The sequence below is a fragment of the Crocuta crocuta genome, unplaced genomic scaffold (genome assembly GCF_008692635.1).
Source record: "Crocuta crocuta isolate KB4526 unplaced genomic scaffold, BGI_CrCroc_1.0 scaffold139, whole genome shotgun sequence".
Classification (NCBI taxonomy): domain Eukaryota; kingdom Metazoa; phylum Chordata; class Mammalia; order Carnivora; family Hyaenidae; genus Crocuta; species Crocuta crocuta.
Genome location: NW_027533258.1, coordinates 7,918,103 through 7,935,687, shown reverse-complemented (window position 1 = coordinate 7,935,687; position 17,585 = coordinate 7,918,103). Strand labels below are relative to the sequence as shown.

Here is a 17,585-nt window from a genome sequence, read left to right as displayed (position 1 = left end):
ACTTTTTTTTTTTTTAAAGACCTGGTGCATTCCTGACAGTTTTTAATTATGCTAACAGACACGTTCCCTTCTGGAAGACAGAGACAAATGAGGGTGAGCAGAAATTCACTTTGCAGACACCCTCCAGCAAGCACCTCTGCCTGGGGCTAAACCAAGCCCTCACTGCCGCCTCCCATTGCCCGCAATACTCTGTAGGCCCACTAGGTGGCACCACTGCCCCTTGAATAGATGCACCTGCTGGGGCCTCCCTTTTTCTCCTTTTCTGGCCTCATCAGGAAGGTACTCACAGACTGGACCTGCAGCTGCAGGTCATTCTTTTCCTGCAGCAGGGACACCATCTTCTCCTCCAGCTCCTTCCGGCGAGCCTCCGACCTGGCCAGCTCTTCCTTGGCCCTCTCGAAGTCCTCCTTCATGGTGGCCATCTCCCTCTCGGCCTCCGCGCTCTTGAGGAGCGGCTTGATCTTGAAGAAGAGGTTCATCCAGGGCCAGTGCTTGACGTTCATGAAAGAGCGGATGTTGTACTGGATGCAGAAGATGGAGTCCCTGTCCACCCAGTAGGACTGGGGTTAATGAACCACAGCAAGGTCTCGTGTCCACCCTCCCCTGCCCCGTGGGCCCGGACGCTTCAGCCTTCCCCGCTACGCTGTGCAGCTCCGGTGAGCGCTGGGGTGCTCTCTGCAAATGACGGGCCGAGGAAACAGCACACGTGGGAGGTGAGAGAGGGCACGGGGCCATCTGTGGGCCCCCCAGCCCCCTCGCGGTCTGTCCACCGGGCTTCTGCCCCCACCGCGGTACTGGAGATGCCACGCCCAAGGTCCTGATGACCAACGCCACGAGCAGCTGCGTCCCTACTTTTAGGAGTCCGTCTCCCACATGCGAATGGCTGGCTCTCACCTTTTTGAAAGACCCCATTGCCTTTTTTTTTTTTCAATTTTAATGTTTTTTGTTTATTTCTGAGAGAGAGAGAGACGCGTGAACAGGGGAGGGGCAGAGAGAGAGAGGGAGACACAGAATCTGAAGCAGGCTCCAGGCTCTGAGCTGGCTGTCAGCACAGAGCCCGACGCGGGGCTCGAACCCACGAACTGTGAGCTCATGACCTGAGCTGAAGTCAGATGCTTAACCAACTGAGCCACCCAGGCGCCCCCCATTGCCTTTGATCCCATGATAACACGGTTTTGCTGTTTTGTGGTACTGCGCCATGTGGGCCCCTCTTTCGGCTTACGTGTGCGTCTACACCCAGGACCGTCTCCCTGACTCTTTTTCTTATAGAAAATACCTCTTTTCCTGATTTCCCCTGTGGCATCTGTCCCGGCAGCACCTGCCATCTCCACCCCCCACCCCCGTGTCTTCCAGAGCTTCAGATCCCCTGGCTCACGTGTGCCTGAAAACGTACTTCTCTTTCCCATAAACTGGCCCCTGCTAAGGGCTCCCCCCTATTTCTGAGCTGGCTTCCATCCGCTTCACCCAGCGGGGTGCCTGTGAGGTGTTCTTGGCTACCACGCAGTCAGGGCCTCTACAGGGCATCGGGGAGTGGGCCTCCCCGCAAATTCCCCTCCCCCTGAAGCTCCTGCACATAACCAGCCTCCAATGCTGCTGCTGAGTCACTGAAGGAGCGGGACTCTTAAATGTCCCTTGAATCTAGTCCCTCACCTGTTCCCTCACCTGTTGACTATTTCTTAGTCCAGGGCCTTGCCATCTTCTGCAAACCCGCTCGTCTCCCTTATGTGCCTCTCGCGGCTCTCCAGCCGGACGACCCGGTCTGGCTCGTTAACGTGGCGCCTCTCCCTCCTCGCTCCCACCTTCGTGGCCTCCAGGCCATCCCTTCTCAGGCCACACAAAGCTTCCTTCAGAAAGTTCTTTCCTCTTGCTGAGCCCCTCAGCCGGCCCCAACTCCCAGCCACGTGGAAGGCTTATTCTCCCCACTGCCCTGAATATGACTCTGACATTGCACTTTCACGGGCATTGCAGTCAAAGGTGCAGGTGTTTGCTTCCGCCCGTCCCTGTGCTGCTGGAGGGGAAAGAATCCCTTCTGTGTCCCCAGCACAGAACGGGTGCTCAGCAGGTGTTGGTTAAATGAATGAACCAGGACGTGAATCCCCCAAGACTAACAGGAAGCAGCGATCAGCTGTGAAGTAGGGAGGGCAGCGTAAGGTGGGGTGAGGGGCCACATCACCTCCTCTCCATCATCTTCTTGAACTCCACCCGCATCAGGTACCCCCGGCAGATGGCCTGCGTGCGTGTCATCAGGGTCGCCAGCTTCTCGTCCCTCATCTCCTCCAGGAGTCCGAGGAGTCCAGCTTTGAAAAACACCTGCAGCAGAGGAGAAATGAGCTTTGCTTTGTTCTCAGCAGGCACGTAACCTGGGGCCCCCCGGGGAGGCTGTTNCAGCTTCTCGTCCCTCATCTCCTCCAGGAGTCCGAGGAGTCCAGCTTTGAAAAACACCTGCATCAGAGGAGAAATGAGCTTTGCTTTGTTCTCAGCAGGCACGTAACCTGGGGCCCCCCCGGGGAGCCTGTCTGTGCCCAAACCAGCCCTCCGCCCTCAGCGCCCTGGCTTGAAGTACATTCAAGCCTGTGCCCTGTTCCGAAGTACATTCCGGGCCCCGCCAACCCACAAGGACCGACTGGGACAGACAAGGATGAGTCCAGAGAGTAACCTCAGAACTCAGCTGTGCCCTGATTAGGAGAAATGCGCATGGTCCTGCCTCCCCGGTCTCCTGTCTGTCTGCCCGTCTGAGACTGGCCCCACCCTCGGGGCCACGCACCTTGGCCCGCACGCTCATCCTCGGCCCGCACCAGCGTTCCTAGGGAGCGGGGCGCCCTGGGAGGCCAGCAGGCCCCAGCCTGGCCCTTTCAGGAGGGAGCACTCTGGAGTCAGGCCAGGACTTGAAGCTGGTCTTTGTGCCTCAGTGTCTCTGGGAGCCTTTATCTCCCCTGCCCGACCTGTAACCCTGTGAGGTCAGAGCCCTCCGGGAGGACTTGACTTCAGGATGCCGGGAGGACTGGGTGCAAGGGGCATAGAGGGGGAGTCACAGGGTCCACACGTGGTCAGTAAACGGCAGCCCTTTTCTCTGTTGTGACCATTCCCTCCAAACTGTCACTGTTCCTGGATCCTTGCTGGGTTCTCCTCTCTCCTGGACTCTTTCGTCCCATTTAAGAGTCCCTTTATCTAGGGGCGCCTGGGGGGCTCAGGTGGTTAAGTGTCCGACTTCGGCTCAGGTCATGATCTCACGGTCCGTGGGTTCGAGCCCTGCATCGGGCTCTGTGCTGCCAGCTCAGAGCCTGGAGCCTGTTTCAGATTCTGTGTCTCCCTCTCTCTCTGCCCCTCCCCGCTCACCCTCTGTCTCTCTCTCTCTCTCTCAAAAATAAATAAACATTAAAAAAAAGAGAGTGCCTTTTCTCTGCTCTCTCAGGAGACTAGAACCTCCCATTGCTTTCTTCCACTGCTGAGGGGGCCCTGGCTTCCAGTTAAGCCGCCAGGCACTTAGCAACCAACACAGAGACAGAAGTCTTGATACCTAGACCCAGGCTCCCTCTGCTTGGGCTCCTGCACAACGGGGTTTTCAGGCTGACTGGACGGGCGGTGAGGCCCTTTCCTCCAAGCAGGTGGGGCTGTGGGCTACACAGGTGTGTTGGGAGTGTCCCAGCTTCTTCACACGCTCTCACCTTGGTGTGGCCAAACCTATACTGCTCGCGGTCCACGTCGATGGAGCTCAGAAGCTTCTCAGAAGCGTTTTTGCTATCAATAAACTGCCCTTCGGGGATGGCACTGGCGTTGAGGATCCGGTAGCTGAGGAGGGAGAGAGGTTGGTCAGATACCAGCGGGCAGCTGGGGGTGGGGGTGGGGGGTCTCCGGGGAGAAGGGCACCTGGCGGCACAGAGCTGGGAGGGTGCTTCCTTCATGCACTCTCTTCTCTGCCCAGGCCCACGGGCTGGAGAGCCCTGCTAGGACCCAGGCCAATCTTTCTGTGATGACTGAGGTGAGAAAGGCCTTGCCCTCCCCTGACAGTTTAGGCAACAAGAGTCTGCAAGCAGTTGGCCAAGCACACGGGAAGCTGAGAGGACCCCTCGCCCTCACTCCGGCCCAACACTGGAAGCTGGTCAGACTAGCATCTACTGGGGGCCCCTCATCAGCATGGCAGTGAGAGGCTGGACGGTGGTATTAGTTGACGGACAACATTTCCTGAATGGATTCAATCCCCAAGAAAGACCCCATGCTTGAGATAGGGCCTGCCGTATACCTAAGACTAGGCCTTCTAGAAACTTCCTGCTCCGGCCTTAGGAGGAAATGGAATATCGTACAGCTAGTCTGGCAGAGGGGGAATCGAGGGGTCGATTCTAGACAACGAGCTGTGGCAGGAGAGAGAAACTGACCCCTCGCCGGGTATACAGCTGGGCATTTGCTTTCAGGGGAAATGGTTCTTATTTGACGTAAGAGAACAGTTGAAATCAACTGTGACTTGCAGACCTGTGGGCCTCCTACCTCTGGAGCGTCCCCTCCCTTCCTCTGCTCCAGACAAGGCCTGGACTTGACCTGTGGGCCCGGATGGCAGCTGGGAAGAGAGTGCTGGTCTGGGGCAGTGGGACTCAACTGGGGACGATTTATCCTCCCTCTCCGCCCCCACCCATGCCCAGGGGACATCTGGGGATGTCTGCAGACACTTGATTGTCACAGTTTGGGTGGGGTGTGCTTTGCTACCAACACTATAGGTAGAGACCAGCGATGCCACTAAAATCCAACACACAGGGCGGCCCCGACAACGAAGGATTATCTAGCCCCAGATGCCAGTAGTGCAGAAGTTGAGAAACCCTGGTCTGGAGGGGTGGGGCTCGGACCGTGCGACCATTCGGGGATACCCCCCCTCGCTTTGGGATTAGATCATCCTCCAGCTGAAGACAGAGCTCACCCAACACCCAGCCCAAGGAGCGCCTTCGGGGAACGCACAAAGTGCCCTCAAAAGGAGACAGAGGCAAAGTCAGGTGACCTACCGCTGTTTAAAGTCAGCATAGAGGATCCGGCTGGGGAATCCTTTCCGGCAAATCCGGATGCCCTCGAGGACCCCGTTACAGCGCAGTTGGTGTATGACCAGGTAGTGGTCCATCACGCCTGGGGGGAGAAAGTCCCGGGGGTGGGGGGGTATGTCAGCGGCTTTCTCATCGTCTTTGATGGTCTGGCCACCATGAAACACACCAGCACACCCAGACTCGAGTGGAAGGAGTCAGTGCCAGCTCTAAGGCGGAGGGGTTGGGAGTGGCTGGAGCCTACCTACAGTCTCACAGTGGAAAGAATCTCAACCTCCTGGGGACACTCAAGCACCCCATTACTATGGGACAAAGGACAAAATACTGATCTTTAGCCTTGAGTCGGTAGCTAGGCTCCAAGGGAGGGCAGAATGGGTGTGGGTACCCCTTGGACTTCCTACTGGAGAACTTGAGATGCCCTTCCCTACTCAAGGACAAGGATGTAAGACTCTGAAGGCTGTGCCTTTACAGGGACAGAGAAAGAGAGGACAGCTGTGGTAGAGGGTACAGGGAGTTGAAAGCAGAGCATGAGCTCTGGAAAGGAAAGGGGACCACAGAAGCTGGGTGGAAGAAGAGGGGCCATAGGAAGAAGCCCCTCATTGGGGATGCTCTTGGGTCAGGCACCAATCAAACAGGGACTGAGAAAATTCTATACTGGGGCTGTGTGAGCAGTTAGGAGCCACAGTATTGTGGCTGTATAATGGCTTTTCCTTGTGGGTTCCTTAAGTTGCTGGGGAGGGGGTGGGCTAAAGTTGTCTTTAATGAACCTTCTGGAAACTTCTAGAAGGCCCATGCATTTTCCTCATTGCTGGGTAGAGAGAGGACTGTTCATTTATGCAATTTTCAAGGTTCTGCTAGATCTGTGCTGTCTGATACAATACTTTCTGGCCGTGTGTGGTTATTTAAATTCGATAAAACAGCAAGTTCATTTTCTCAGCTGTGTGAGCCTCATGTCATGTACCCAGTGGCTGCCATACTGGACAGCGCAGACATGAACATTTTCATCATTCCAGAAGGTTCTACTGGACAGTGATTCTCACGAGGAAGGAGTGGTTGAGGCCAAGGAGAACTGTATCAGACACTCAGAGGAGCTCTCAGGTGAGTGAAGCTTAGGGCTCACCTGGTCCAGGTCCTGGTATTTCCCAGATGAGGATTCTGAGGGGCTCAGATGCTGGCTGTGCTGTTCGCTAAGCTATGTGAACTTGGACTTTCTGTGCCCCCACTTCCTGGACAGGTAAGGGCCCTGCCTGGTAGTTGCAGAGCTGAGCCTGGACCCTTCCTCCTCAGGGGCCCCTGCTTTTGCCGCAGGCTCAGAATAGGGTTGACTTCTCACAGGGCTCTCCCTGTGCCCCTCCAACCCAGGCGGAGACTGTCTCTGGAAGGCCCACAAGAAGAATCCTCTTTGCCCTGACCCACGTGCAAAATGTCTAAGAAGTCCCCCGAGCTATTGCTTTATCTTTCTCGTGTTACTGTTGCTAAAGAATTTGCTCTCTACTCCTCATTCATCACCTCATCTCACGCCTTTCCCTGCCATCTGAGCTCTGTGGGCAATCGTGTGAATCATGTTTCTTACACTGAGACCCTGAGAGGCTGCCCTTCCCAGAGCTAGCCGGCTCCTAGGATGACCAGCTGCTCCCCCATGAGCACCCATCTCACACCCATGCCAACCAACCCAAACCCTGTGTGCCCCCAGCCAGTGCCTTATCAGGCTTTCACACTCAGGCCGGGGACCACCCAGGGCAGCCCCCACACCCTGGGGTCCGCTGAGATGATCCACACTAGCCGATCCTATCTGCTCACCCTTCTTGCCACCCATTCCTCCCCAGATGTTCCCCTTGATCCCCTTGCGAGAGCCGCTACAATGCACCAAGCATGCCTGTGAGTGGGAGAAGCAGTTTGTGGCTTGATCAGGGACCGTGGGTCCAGTCCCGGCTCTGGACACCCCGCAGCAGCATTTAAATCTCCCACAGTCCCAATCCCCTCTTCTAGAAAATGAAGAGGCCCCACTAGGTGCTTTTCAAAGCATCATCCAGGCTCTTGTATGTCTAGAGTCTATTCATTATATATGTATTATATACATACATACATACAATACATATACTATACATATATGTATATGTATAATATGCATTCTATTACATGTATTAGTCTATTAGCCTAATAGTCTATTAGTCTATCAGTATGCATGTCTATGGTATGGTCTTAGTCTATTCTCAGAAATGGGAATGAAAACAGAGAACTGCCAGAGCAAAGAAGAAGCCAAATGGAGAGGAAGAGATGGAGATTTCCTCCCGATTTACTCTCCAAGAGAAAAAGTAAACTAGTGGATTCCCAGACACCCTGGGGGGCCCCCAGAGGCATAGGCTGCAGCCAGCAAGGGGCAACCTACCCCTGTCACTTGATATTTACAGGTGTGTGCCTTATGGATAAGTCATGCCATCCATGTTTGATTTGTGCAAATGTGCTCACAAAACACCAACAATGGAACTCAACTTTCTTTATGACATGACATCACACACATAAGCCAACAATTTTGTCTGATGTTTAACCAAGGAAGCAGCCCTTTTCTAACCCTGGGGGAGAAATGGGCTGTGTGATGGGCACACTGGGGGTGTGTGGCGTGCACAAACCATGTGGGTCCCAAACAGCGCGGTAGCTGGTTTTGCCTTTGACTTAGACTTTCATGGAAGATGAATTCTATTACACATAGTAGGCTTCACTGTTTAGAGAATTAAAATGTCTGGCTTGGGGGCGTTGGGGTGGCTCAGGCGGTTAAGTGTCCAACTCTTGGTTTCGACTCAGGTCATGGTCTCACGGTTTTGGGATGGAGCCCCACGTCAGGCTCTGTGCTGACAGTGTGGAGCAGGCTTGGGATTCTCTCTCTCCCTCTCCGTCTCTGCCCCTCCCTGCTCGTGTTCTCTCTCTCTCAAAATAAATAAACAAACATTGAAAAAATAACAATAAAGAAATAAAATGTCTGGCTTACAGTATAATAATAATAGATATGGTAAGAATAATACAATGCGATCATTAATATAGCAATCAATATAATTATCAATATAATAATAAAATTATTTCCCCAGTGTTATTATTGCTCTTATGATTATCATACGTAATATTATCATCATAAGTCTTCTCATAATTATGATACTAATAACAATTGTTACTGTTATGACTGACAGCTGACATGCACTGACTCTTCACAGTGTGCATGGTCCCGGTTAAAATGCTCGACATCAAATCCTCACTGCAACCCTCTAAGGCAGGTTATTATTTTCTTTAACCAATTTTTTTAATGTTTAACTTATTTTTGAGAGAGAGAGTGTGAGCGGGGGTGGGGGAGGTGCAGAGAGAGAGGGAGACACAGAATTGGAAGCAGGCTCCAGGCTCTGAGCTGTCAGCACAGAGCCCGACGCGGGCTCGAAGCCACAAAAAGCGAGATCGTGATCTGAGCCAAAGTCGAATGCTTAATCGACTGAGCCCCAGGTTATTATTTTTTTTAACTTTATTTATCTTGAGAGAGAGCGCCTATGAGCAGGGGAGGTACAGAGAGAGAGAGAGAGGGAGAGAGAGAGAATCCCACTGTTACTGCAGAGCCTGAGGCAGGGCTCAACCCCACAAACTGTGAGATCATCACCAGAGCCAAAACCCCAAGAGTCAGACACTTAACCAACTGAGCCACCCTGGCGCCCCTGAGGCAGTTAAATGAATTACTATTTACAAAGTTTACAAGCACTCATTAAATAAATGAATAGCTAACTAAGTGAATGCATGAATAAAATGCCACTTTGATCCTCGTTTTATAGCCCAGAAAGCTGAAGTGCTCAGCTAAGTTTCCCATGGGCAGTAACCGGTGAAGCTGGGACTTCCTTCTCTAGGCTTCGAATGCCTCTGGTCACTTGACACGCTGCTGAGGCAGGACACTCACTCATGTTTGCGACAGACATCTCGGCTCTAAGCAGGCTGCCTCGGAGCCACAGCTTGTGCCCTTCCGTCTGTGACCAATGAGCCTAAGCCACACCTATACTCTAAGAATGTTTGTGGATCTGGGGCGCCTGGGTGGCTTAGTCAGTTAAGCGTCCGACTTTCGCTTAGGTCATGATCTCGCGGTTCGTGGGTTCGAGCCCCGCGTCGGGCTCTGTGCTGACTGCCAGCTCAGAGGCTGGAGCCTGTTTCAGTCTGTGACTCCCTCTCTCTCTGACTCTCCCCTGCTCACGCTGTCTCTCTCTCTCTCCTAGAAATAAATAAAACATTAAAAAAAAAAAAGAATGTGGATCTGGGCTTGAGCGACGGTGAAGGGTCTACTGTACTACACAGCTTTTTAGATCTACAGTTCTCAGTTTTCCCATCTGTAAAATGCAGACAGTAAGCAATAGAAGTGATGAAGTAGCTGCATACAATAGAGGCTCAGAAAACATGTGTTATTGCTGCTGTTTTAACTGTAAAACACCCAACGCGCAGTGGGCATCTTTGGGGAAAGGGAGCCACAGAGCTTGGGAGAACCTTAATGAAAGTCATGGATCCAATGCACCTCTATACGTACATACGCTACTTAGGATCTAACCTCAGAGGGGGGGTTGCCAGACACAATATAGGACGCCAAGCTGAATTTGAATTTCAGATACTGTAAATCATTTTTTCGTGTAAGTGTATCCCACATATGGCGTGGGTCATACTTACACTGAGAAATTTTTCGTTGTTTCTGTGAAATTCGAACCTAATTTCGAATGGTATTTTTATTTGCTAAATCTGGCAGTCTTACTTTGTGGACGCCGTTGAGAAGTCATAAAGACTATATAACGCTTTCCTGGAGGGAAACACACACACGTGCACGCATGCAGAAGTCTGCACACATTTCGGGGAGTCCTGTTCCGATGGATTCCTACTCACCAGGAGTCTTGGTCTCGTTGGGAATCAGGCATCGCACAAAGTGAGGGTGGGTGCTCCTTAAATTGGTCATCAGTTTGTTTAAATTTTCCTGGGACACAAATCAGAGCAAGCACCCTGAACTTAGCAAATGCCATTTCACTGGGCAGAGAAACAAGAGAATGTGGAACTGGCCAGAATACAAACCCTGAACACAGCGGACACAGTCTGGAAAGAGGAGCCCTTCTTCTTCCCGCCCTTCTTACTTCCCCCGGAGTCACCTGGAGGGACACAGAAGGTGTGTCAGGTGCAGCCCTGAGGACACAGGGGTGGCCCCCCCCCCCCAGTTTTATTGAGATACAATTGACATATAACATTGTGTAACTTTCAGGTGTAGGACAAAATGACTTGATACATGTACATATATATATTAAAAATTTTTTAATCTTTATTTTTGAGAGAGAGAGAGAGACAAAGACAGAGTGTGAGAGGGGAGGGGCAGAGAGAGAGGGAGACAGAATCTGAAGCAGCTCCAGGGTCCGAGCTGTCAGCACAAAGTCCAATGTGGGGCTCGAACTCACGGACCATGAGATCATGACCTAAGCAGAAGTCAGTTGCTCAACTGAGCCACCCAGGTGCCCCTCTTAGCAACTTTTAAATATATAATACATGGACGCCTGGATGGCTCAGTTGGTTAAGCGTCCAACTTTGGCTCAGGTCATGATCTCACGGTTCGTGGGTTCGAGCCCTGCATCGGGCTCTGTGCTGACAGCTGGGAACCTGGAGCCTGCTTTGGATTCTGTGTCTCCCTCTCTCTCTGTTCCTTCCCAACTCGTACTCTCTCTCTCAAAAATAAATAAAGAATAAAAAAGTTTAAATATGCAATACGGTATTGCTAACTATAGTCAGCACACAGTACATTGCATCCCAGAAGTTATTTATCTTATAACTGAATTTTTCATATTATGTCCTAGAACTTATTTATCTCATAACAGGAAGTTTGTACCTTTTGATACCTTCACCCAATTTCCCTACCTCTCACCCCCACCTCTGACAACCACAAGTCTGATCTCTGTTTCCATGAGTTTGATTTTTTTTTTTTTTTAGAATCCACATATAAGTGACATCGTACAGGATTTGTTTTTCTCTGTCTGACTTATCTCACTTGGCATTATTCCCTCAAGATCTACCCATGTGGGGTGCCTGGGTGGATCGGTCGGTTAAGCCTCTGACTCTTGACTTCGATCAGGTCATAGTTGGTGGGTTTGAGCCCTGCATCAGGCTCTGCGTGGGCAGTGCAGAGCCTGCTTGGGATTCTCAATCCCTCTCTCTCTGTCCCTCCTTTGCTCATTCTCTTTCTCAAATTAAATAAATAAAGTCAAAAAAATAAAAAGAAGTGAAGTACTGATACATGCCATGACACAGACCAACCCTGAAACCATTCTTCTACACGAAGACAATATAGTGTCTGACTCCATTTACATGAAATGGCCAGAATAGGCAAATCTGTAGACACAGAAAGACAGAAAGTAGATTTCCAGTTGCTGGGACCTGGTGAAGCGATTGATGAAAACGTTCTCGATTGAGATGGCGCGGATGGTTGCACACCCTGTAAATATACTAAAAACCATTGGATTTTCCAAAGAGTAGACTGTATGGTGCATGAATTGTACCTCAATTTTTTAAAGAAAGTGTTTATTTATTTAAATAATCTCTACACCCAACGTGGGGCTTGAACTCATGATCCCAAGCTCAAGAGTCACAAGCTCCTCCAATGAGCCAGCGGGCCCCATCTTCTCAATTTTGAAAAGCTGTTAAAAGGTGTGGTATTGGCGGGTGCTTGGGTGGCTCAGTCGGTTAAACGCTGGAGTTCAGCTCAGGTCATGATCTCATGGTTTGTGAGTTCGAGCCCCACGTTGGGCTCTGTGCTGACAGCTCAGAACATGGGGCCTGCTTCGGATTCTGTGCATCCCTCTCTCTCTCTGCCCTTGCCTGCTCACACTCTGTCTCTCTCTCTCAAAAATAAACAAAGGTGCTATTGGCTATTTTGTTCCCTGAGAGGCCCAGTGTACCTCCATAGCACTCAATCTCTTAAGGAAGAGGAAGATTAGGAGAAAGAAAATTAGAGATCAGAGGCAGACAGATGCACGCAGCTCAGTCTGAAGCTCACGGCTGCCTACTGGTTTTTCCAGAGCAGCTTTGGGTCATAAGCAATGACACAGAGCTTTCCGCACAGCGGCGGGGGAGGCTTTCACCTGCTTCTGCACCGGCGTAGTTGGAGAAAAGGAAGGACAGCAGCTTAAGCGAGGACTTCTGGTACAGCCCGACCACGGTGTCGTTCAGCGGGTCCTTGTTCTTGTCCAGCCAGCCGGCAATGTTGTAGTCCACGGTGCCCGCGTAGTGCACCAGCGAGAAGTGCGCCTCCGCCCTGCCCTTGACCGCCTTGGGCTTCTGGAAGTTGGCAGACTTGCCCAGGTGCTGGTCATACAGCTTGTTCTTGAAGGAGGTGTCCGTGGCCTTGGGGAACATGCACTCCTCCTCCAGGATGGAGAAGATGCCCATGGGCTGAAAGGAGAAGGAACCACCTGTCAGCATTTATGTCACAGGACGTTTTCATGACTCCATTGACTGCAGGAGCCAAACACAATTTCTTTGGTGCAAAATCTCTTTACCTGCTTTGTGGCGAAGAGCCATGCAAGGTAAGCGCTGGGAGAGCAAGATGCGGTAACAGAATAGCGCTAGCCACATAGTACGTGCTTAACGAACACTTGTTAAACAAGAGAGCACGGAGAGAGACTGTATGTATTTATTATAAAAGTAGCTCACTTTTAGTGATTGGTTTACCCCCAGAAGAGTAAAGTTATGTACCCAGACATAAAATACTTTGAGTTATGCTTAGACTATAATGTTTGGACACCTCAGTAGCCACTTTAGAAAGATAAACTCATTCCAACATGACAGTGCTCAAGATGCTACAGGAATTCCCTTTTTTTAAATGTATTTTTTTATTAAAAACTTTTAAACATTTATTTATTTTTGAGAGGCAGAGAGAGACAGAGCATAAGTGGGAGAGGGGCAGAGAGAGTGGGAAACAGAATTTGAAGCAGCTCCAGGCTCTGAGCTGTCAGAGCAGGGCTCAAACCTATGAACTGTGAGATCATGATCTGAGCTGAAGTCAGATGCTCAACCAACTGAGCCACCCAGTCGCCGCCCCCCACCCCTGCCTTTTTATTAAGATTTATTTATTTTGAGAGAGACAATGGAAGTTGGGGAGGGGCAGAGAGAGGGAGAGAAAGAATCCCAGGCAGGCTCCACACTGTCAGTGCAGAACCTGATTTGGGGCTCAAACTTATGAACTATGAGATTGTGACCTGAGCCAAAATCAAGAGTCAGAAGCTCAATCGGCTAAGCCTTCCAGGGGAACCCCTCTCTTTTTTTTTTTTTTTTTAAGTTAATGTCCTCTGCTATTTTTATAATAACATGGTTCCAAGACCTCCTCACATTCTTGGGGAGAACGGAGCCCTTGGATCTTAACCACCCATGTACCCCTTACGGTGTCTGAATTACACATGCTTTCCAAATACTGTCTCTTCCTGTGCAAGGGGATTCAGCTCTCTGAAGGCTGGGAGAGTAGGGTTAGGGTCACCATTCAATTAGCAGGGAAGAGTAACAGCAAAGAGATGGTGGTCCCCACCAAGGAGGGGTCCACCGGGGAGCACCTCGGTTTCTCTACCTTCTCGATGAGCTCGATGCAGGCAGCCAGGTCCATCCCGAAGTCGATGAACTCCCACTCGATGCCCTCTTTCTTATATTCCTCCTGCTCCAGCACGAACATGTGGTGGTTGAAGAACTGCTGCAGCTTCTCGTTGGTGAAGTTGATGCACAGCTGCTCCAGGCTGTTGAACTAGGGGTTGCGAACACCAAAGAGCTCGAGTGAGTTCGGAAAGCCCAGTGGGAGTTCCGCAGAGCAGACACGAAGTGCAAGGGCCTTAACCAGGCCGTTGATTCCACCGACTCACGTCAAAGATCTCAAAGCCGGCGATGTCCAGGACCCCGATGAAGTACTGCCTGGGCTGCTTGGTGTCCAGCTGCTGGTTGATGCGGGTGACCATCCACAGGAACATCTTCTCGTAGACGGCCTTGGCCAGAGCGCCCACCGCGTTGTACACCTTGAAGAAAGATCACTCACTCACTCCTCAGATTCATGTTTATAAGGTTGTATTAAGTTGAAGCATGAACCTGATGGCATCTTCACAGTCAAAAGCTGTTGGAGATTGGCAATTCCATAGAGTCCAACCTAATATTAAGTGTATTTTTTTTAAAGTTTGTTTGTTTACTTATTTATTTTTGAGAGAGAGAGAGTGAGCGAGCTCGCACAAGTCAGGGAGGGACAGAGAGAAAGAGAGACAGAATCGCAAGCAGGCTCTGCACCATCAGTGCACAGCACACTGCCAGGCTCGAACTCACGAACCATGAGATCATGATCAGAGCCAGGATCAAGAGTCGGATCCTTAACCAACTGTGCCACCCAGGTGTCCCTATTAAATATTAAAAACATTTTTTTTAAACGTTTATTCATTCTTGAGAGACAGAGACAGAGCACAAGCAGGGGAGGGGCAGAGAGAGAGGGAGACACAGAATCTGAAACAGACTCCAGGCTCTGAGCTGTCAGCACAGAGCCCGACGCGGGGCTCGAACCCACGAACCGTGAGATCATGACCTGAGCTGAAGTCGGACACTTAACCGACTGAGCCCCCCAGGCGCCCTCCCCCCACCACTAAATATTTCTTAAAGTGTTTGCTACCTTAGGATATTCCCCTTTCTCTGAGAACCATCCCGTTTACAAAGATAGCTTTCTCATAACCGTGGTTATGATACGTGACTCTAGGCCCTGACTGCACGTGATTGAGCCACAAGGGGACATCGGATCCAAGTTGGGTTATACAGAGTGTCTCCTGGGAATTTGGAATTGGGATCAAAGACACTGGTCTTAGTCTCAGTCTTCCAATCACCTTGGGACCTAGGAGGTGGCCGTGAGTAGGAGGGGTGGAGAGGGCTTTTCTGCTTGGTGAGGACACGGGAGAGGAGAGCAAAGACATCCCTGGAGCCCCAGGAAGGAGCTTCACAGGGGCTGCCGGTCTCCAGAGGACCCTTCGGCTCCTGGCTCCAGGCCCTCATGGTGCCCAAGGGCACTCCCGGATTTACATTCCTTGAGCTAGCTACGCCTGGGGCGTAAGAATGAAATTCCCCATCAGGCTGAAGCCAATTGCATATCTATTTCCGATATCTTCTTTTTTTTTTTTTTTGATGTTTTATTTATTTCTGAGAGAGAGAGAGAGAGACAGCATGAGAAGGAGAGGGTCAGAGAGAGAGGGAGACACGGAATATGAAACAGGCTCCAGGCTCCGAGCTGTCAGCACAGAGCCCGACCGGGGCTTGAACTCATGAACCGCGAGATCCCGACCTGAGCAGAAGTCGGACGCTTAACCGACTGAGCCCCCCAGGCGCCCCTATTTCTGATATCTTCAATTGAGAGAGCTCTAAGATGACGCTTAACATTTATTTTTGATAGAGAGAGACAAACAGAACACGAGAGGGGGAGGGGCAGAGAGACAGAGAGAGAGAGAGAGAGAGAGGGAGAGAGGCAGACACAGAATTGGAAGCAGCTCCAGGCTCCGAGCTGTCAGCACAGAGCCCAATGCGGGGCTCGAACCCACGAACCATGAGATCCGACCTGAGCCGAAGTCGGACACTTAACCGACTGAGCCCCCCGGGCGCCCCTAAGATGATGGTTAAAATAGCAACATAAGTGAGTCAGCTGAACTCAGAGCGTCTCCGTTACCTGCTGGACATTTTGTCCTTTGGTGACATACTCGTTCCCAACCTTCACCCTTGGGCAGCACAGGCCCTTGAGCATTTCTGCGGAGTTCAGGCCCATCAGGTATCCGGCTTTGTCAGCGACTGGAGGGAGAGGGAGACAGTGTCACAGGAAGATGGCAGCTGCTGATGGGGTCCCCCCCGGAAAGTTTCCTACAATCCTTTTGCTTTTGTGTGTTTCTGTTTAAATGTTTATTTATTTTGAGAGAGAGAGAGAGAGAGAGAGAGAGAGAGAGAGGATAAGCTAGTGGGGAAGGGGCAGAGAGATTAGGGAGAGAGAATCCCAAGCAGGCTGCGCACTCACAGCTCGTGGGTTCAAGCCTGCTTTGGATTCTGTGTCTCCTTCTGTCTCTCTGCCTCTCCCCCGCTCGCACTCTCTCTCAAAAATAAATAATAAGCATTAAAAAAAAGATAGAGTTACATAGTAATACTGGAGTCTGGTAATTCAGCAAAATGGTGGATGGCTTGAGGAGGCACTGTTTGGACATGTGTGCTGAGCACTTCCTCATGCAAGCTCACAGCTGAGAGAGAAGTAAAACTTTGCCAACCTTCGTGTGTTGGAAGAGGGTCAAAAGCAGTTGGGTACTGGCGACTGCACACAGTTCACTGGGAGTTCAGTGGGCCTGGGCATTGACTGCGCTGCCTGCCCTGAGCTCATGGAGAAGGTCACGGAATGGTGCTCCCCTACACACAGCCCCTACTTGGCTCGGACCACCACCTTATCGCTGGCTCAGGAGACGAGCTGATAAAAATCCAGGACAGTATTTGTTAAGTATTTAATAAGAGGCCAAATGGATGTTTTTTCCCGCTTTGTCCACTTAGGCGGATGGTATAGTTATGGTTCTAGCCACTTAAACTTGAAAGCTTGGGGTGGTCATATCTTTCCTTTGCATCCCTGACACGCCTGTGGTCAGACAGGCATCGAATACTGTTCACGTCACCTTCAAAATAGCTGGATCTCCATTGCTTGGAATAGTACAGTGGTGAAGACTTTGGGCTCCCTGATGTTCACATTTTGCTTTTGCTTCCTTTTTACTCGGTTAAGTCACACGAAGCTCCCCTCCTACGTGGTGCATCTGTGGTTGCTTGTGTCTATTGTACGCATGCTAAGCCATTTATCTCGGCATTCAAGGCCTTGGCAAACTGAGGCCAAAATAACTACTTTTCATTTTCCAAGTCTTACAATTGCACACATCCTCTTCTGTAGCCAAAGTGACCACTCCGTTTATTGCCATCACATCCCTTCTCCTGTCCCCTTGACCACCACGTTTCCTCTGCCCAGACTGTCCTTTCCCTCCAACAACACCTTTCAGAATCCTACTCATCCTTCAAGCTCCATATCAGTGCCTTCCTCCCCCAGGAAGCCTTCTTTGATTACCCCCTACTTCCTGCTCTAAACGATCTCTCTCCTCACGCTCATCTCGCACCACTGCCAGAGGCTGGATTCCAAGAAAGGCCCCAGGACTGGCACCCCTGGTGGATGTTCCCCACACAATCCCCTCCACCTGTGTGTGGAATGCGCTACGGGCTGTCACTCTTGTGAAGAGGTCTGCCGTCAGTGGACTTGGAGTTCGTAAAGGAAGAGAGACTCTCCTGGGCAACCCCAGCCTAATCAGGTGAGGCTTTATGGGCAGTGATACAGTCACGTGTATTTTCCTGGTCATTCTTTCAAGGCTACTGCTCTGCTCCCTGTATTATCGGGATACACTGCTTCCCGCAGTGCGGGGAATGCGACAGCGGGTAGGGGTTATTGGAGATGAACCAGCCTTTTACTTAACAGAGCTCGGAAGACACAGCAGGAGAGAGATGAGGCAGGAAGCG

General features: G+C 51.0%; 1 protein-coding gene across 1 annotated transcript in view; it reads right to left on the bottom strand.

Moving 5' to 3' along the window:
• Positions 1 to 17,585, bottom strand: part of LOC144217062 (myosin-13) — a 66,646-nt gene that overhangs the window by 21,792 nt on the left and 27,269 nt on the right. The window contains exons 14-23 of the mRNA XM_077746533.1: positions 15,730 to 15,848; positions 13,907 to 14,056; positions 13,621 to 13,791; positions 12,143 to 12,452; positions 10,095 to 10,168; positions 9,912 to 9,999; positions 4,989 to 5,106; positions 3,666 to 3,789; positions 2,174 to 2,310; positions 288 to 543 (exon numbers count right to left, since the gene is read on the bottom strand). Coding sequence (XP_077602659.1) covers positions 288 to 543; positions 2,174 to 2,310; positions 3,666 to 3,789; positions 4,989 to 5,106; positions 9,912 to 9,999; positions 10,095 to 10,168; positions 12,143 to 12,452; positions 13,621 to 13,791; positions 13,907 to 14,056; positions 15,730 to 15,848 — 1,547 coding nt within the window. The remainder of the gene's footprint in view (positions 1 to 287; positions 544 to 2,173; positions 2,311 to 3,665; positions 3,790 to 4,988; positions 5,107 to 9,911; positions 10,000 to 10,094; positions 10,169 to 12,142; positions 12,453 to 13,620; positions 13,792 to 13,906; positions 14,057 to 15,729; positions 15,849 to 17,585) is intronic.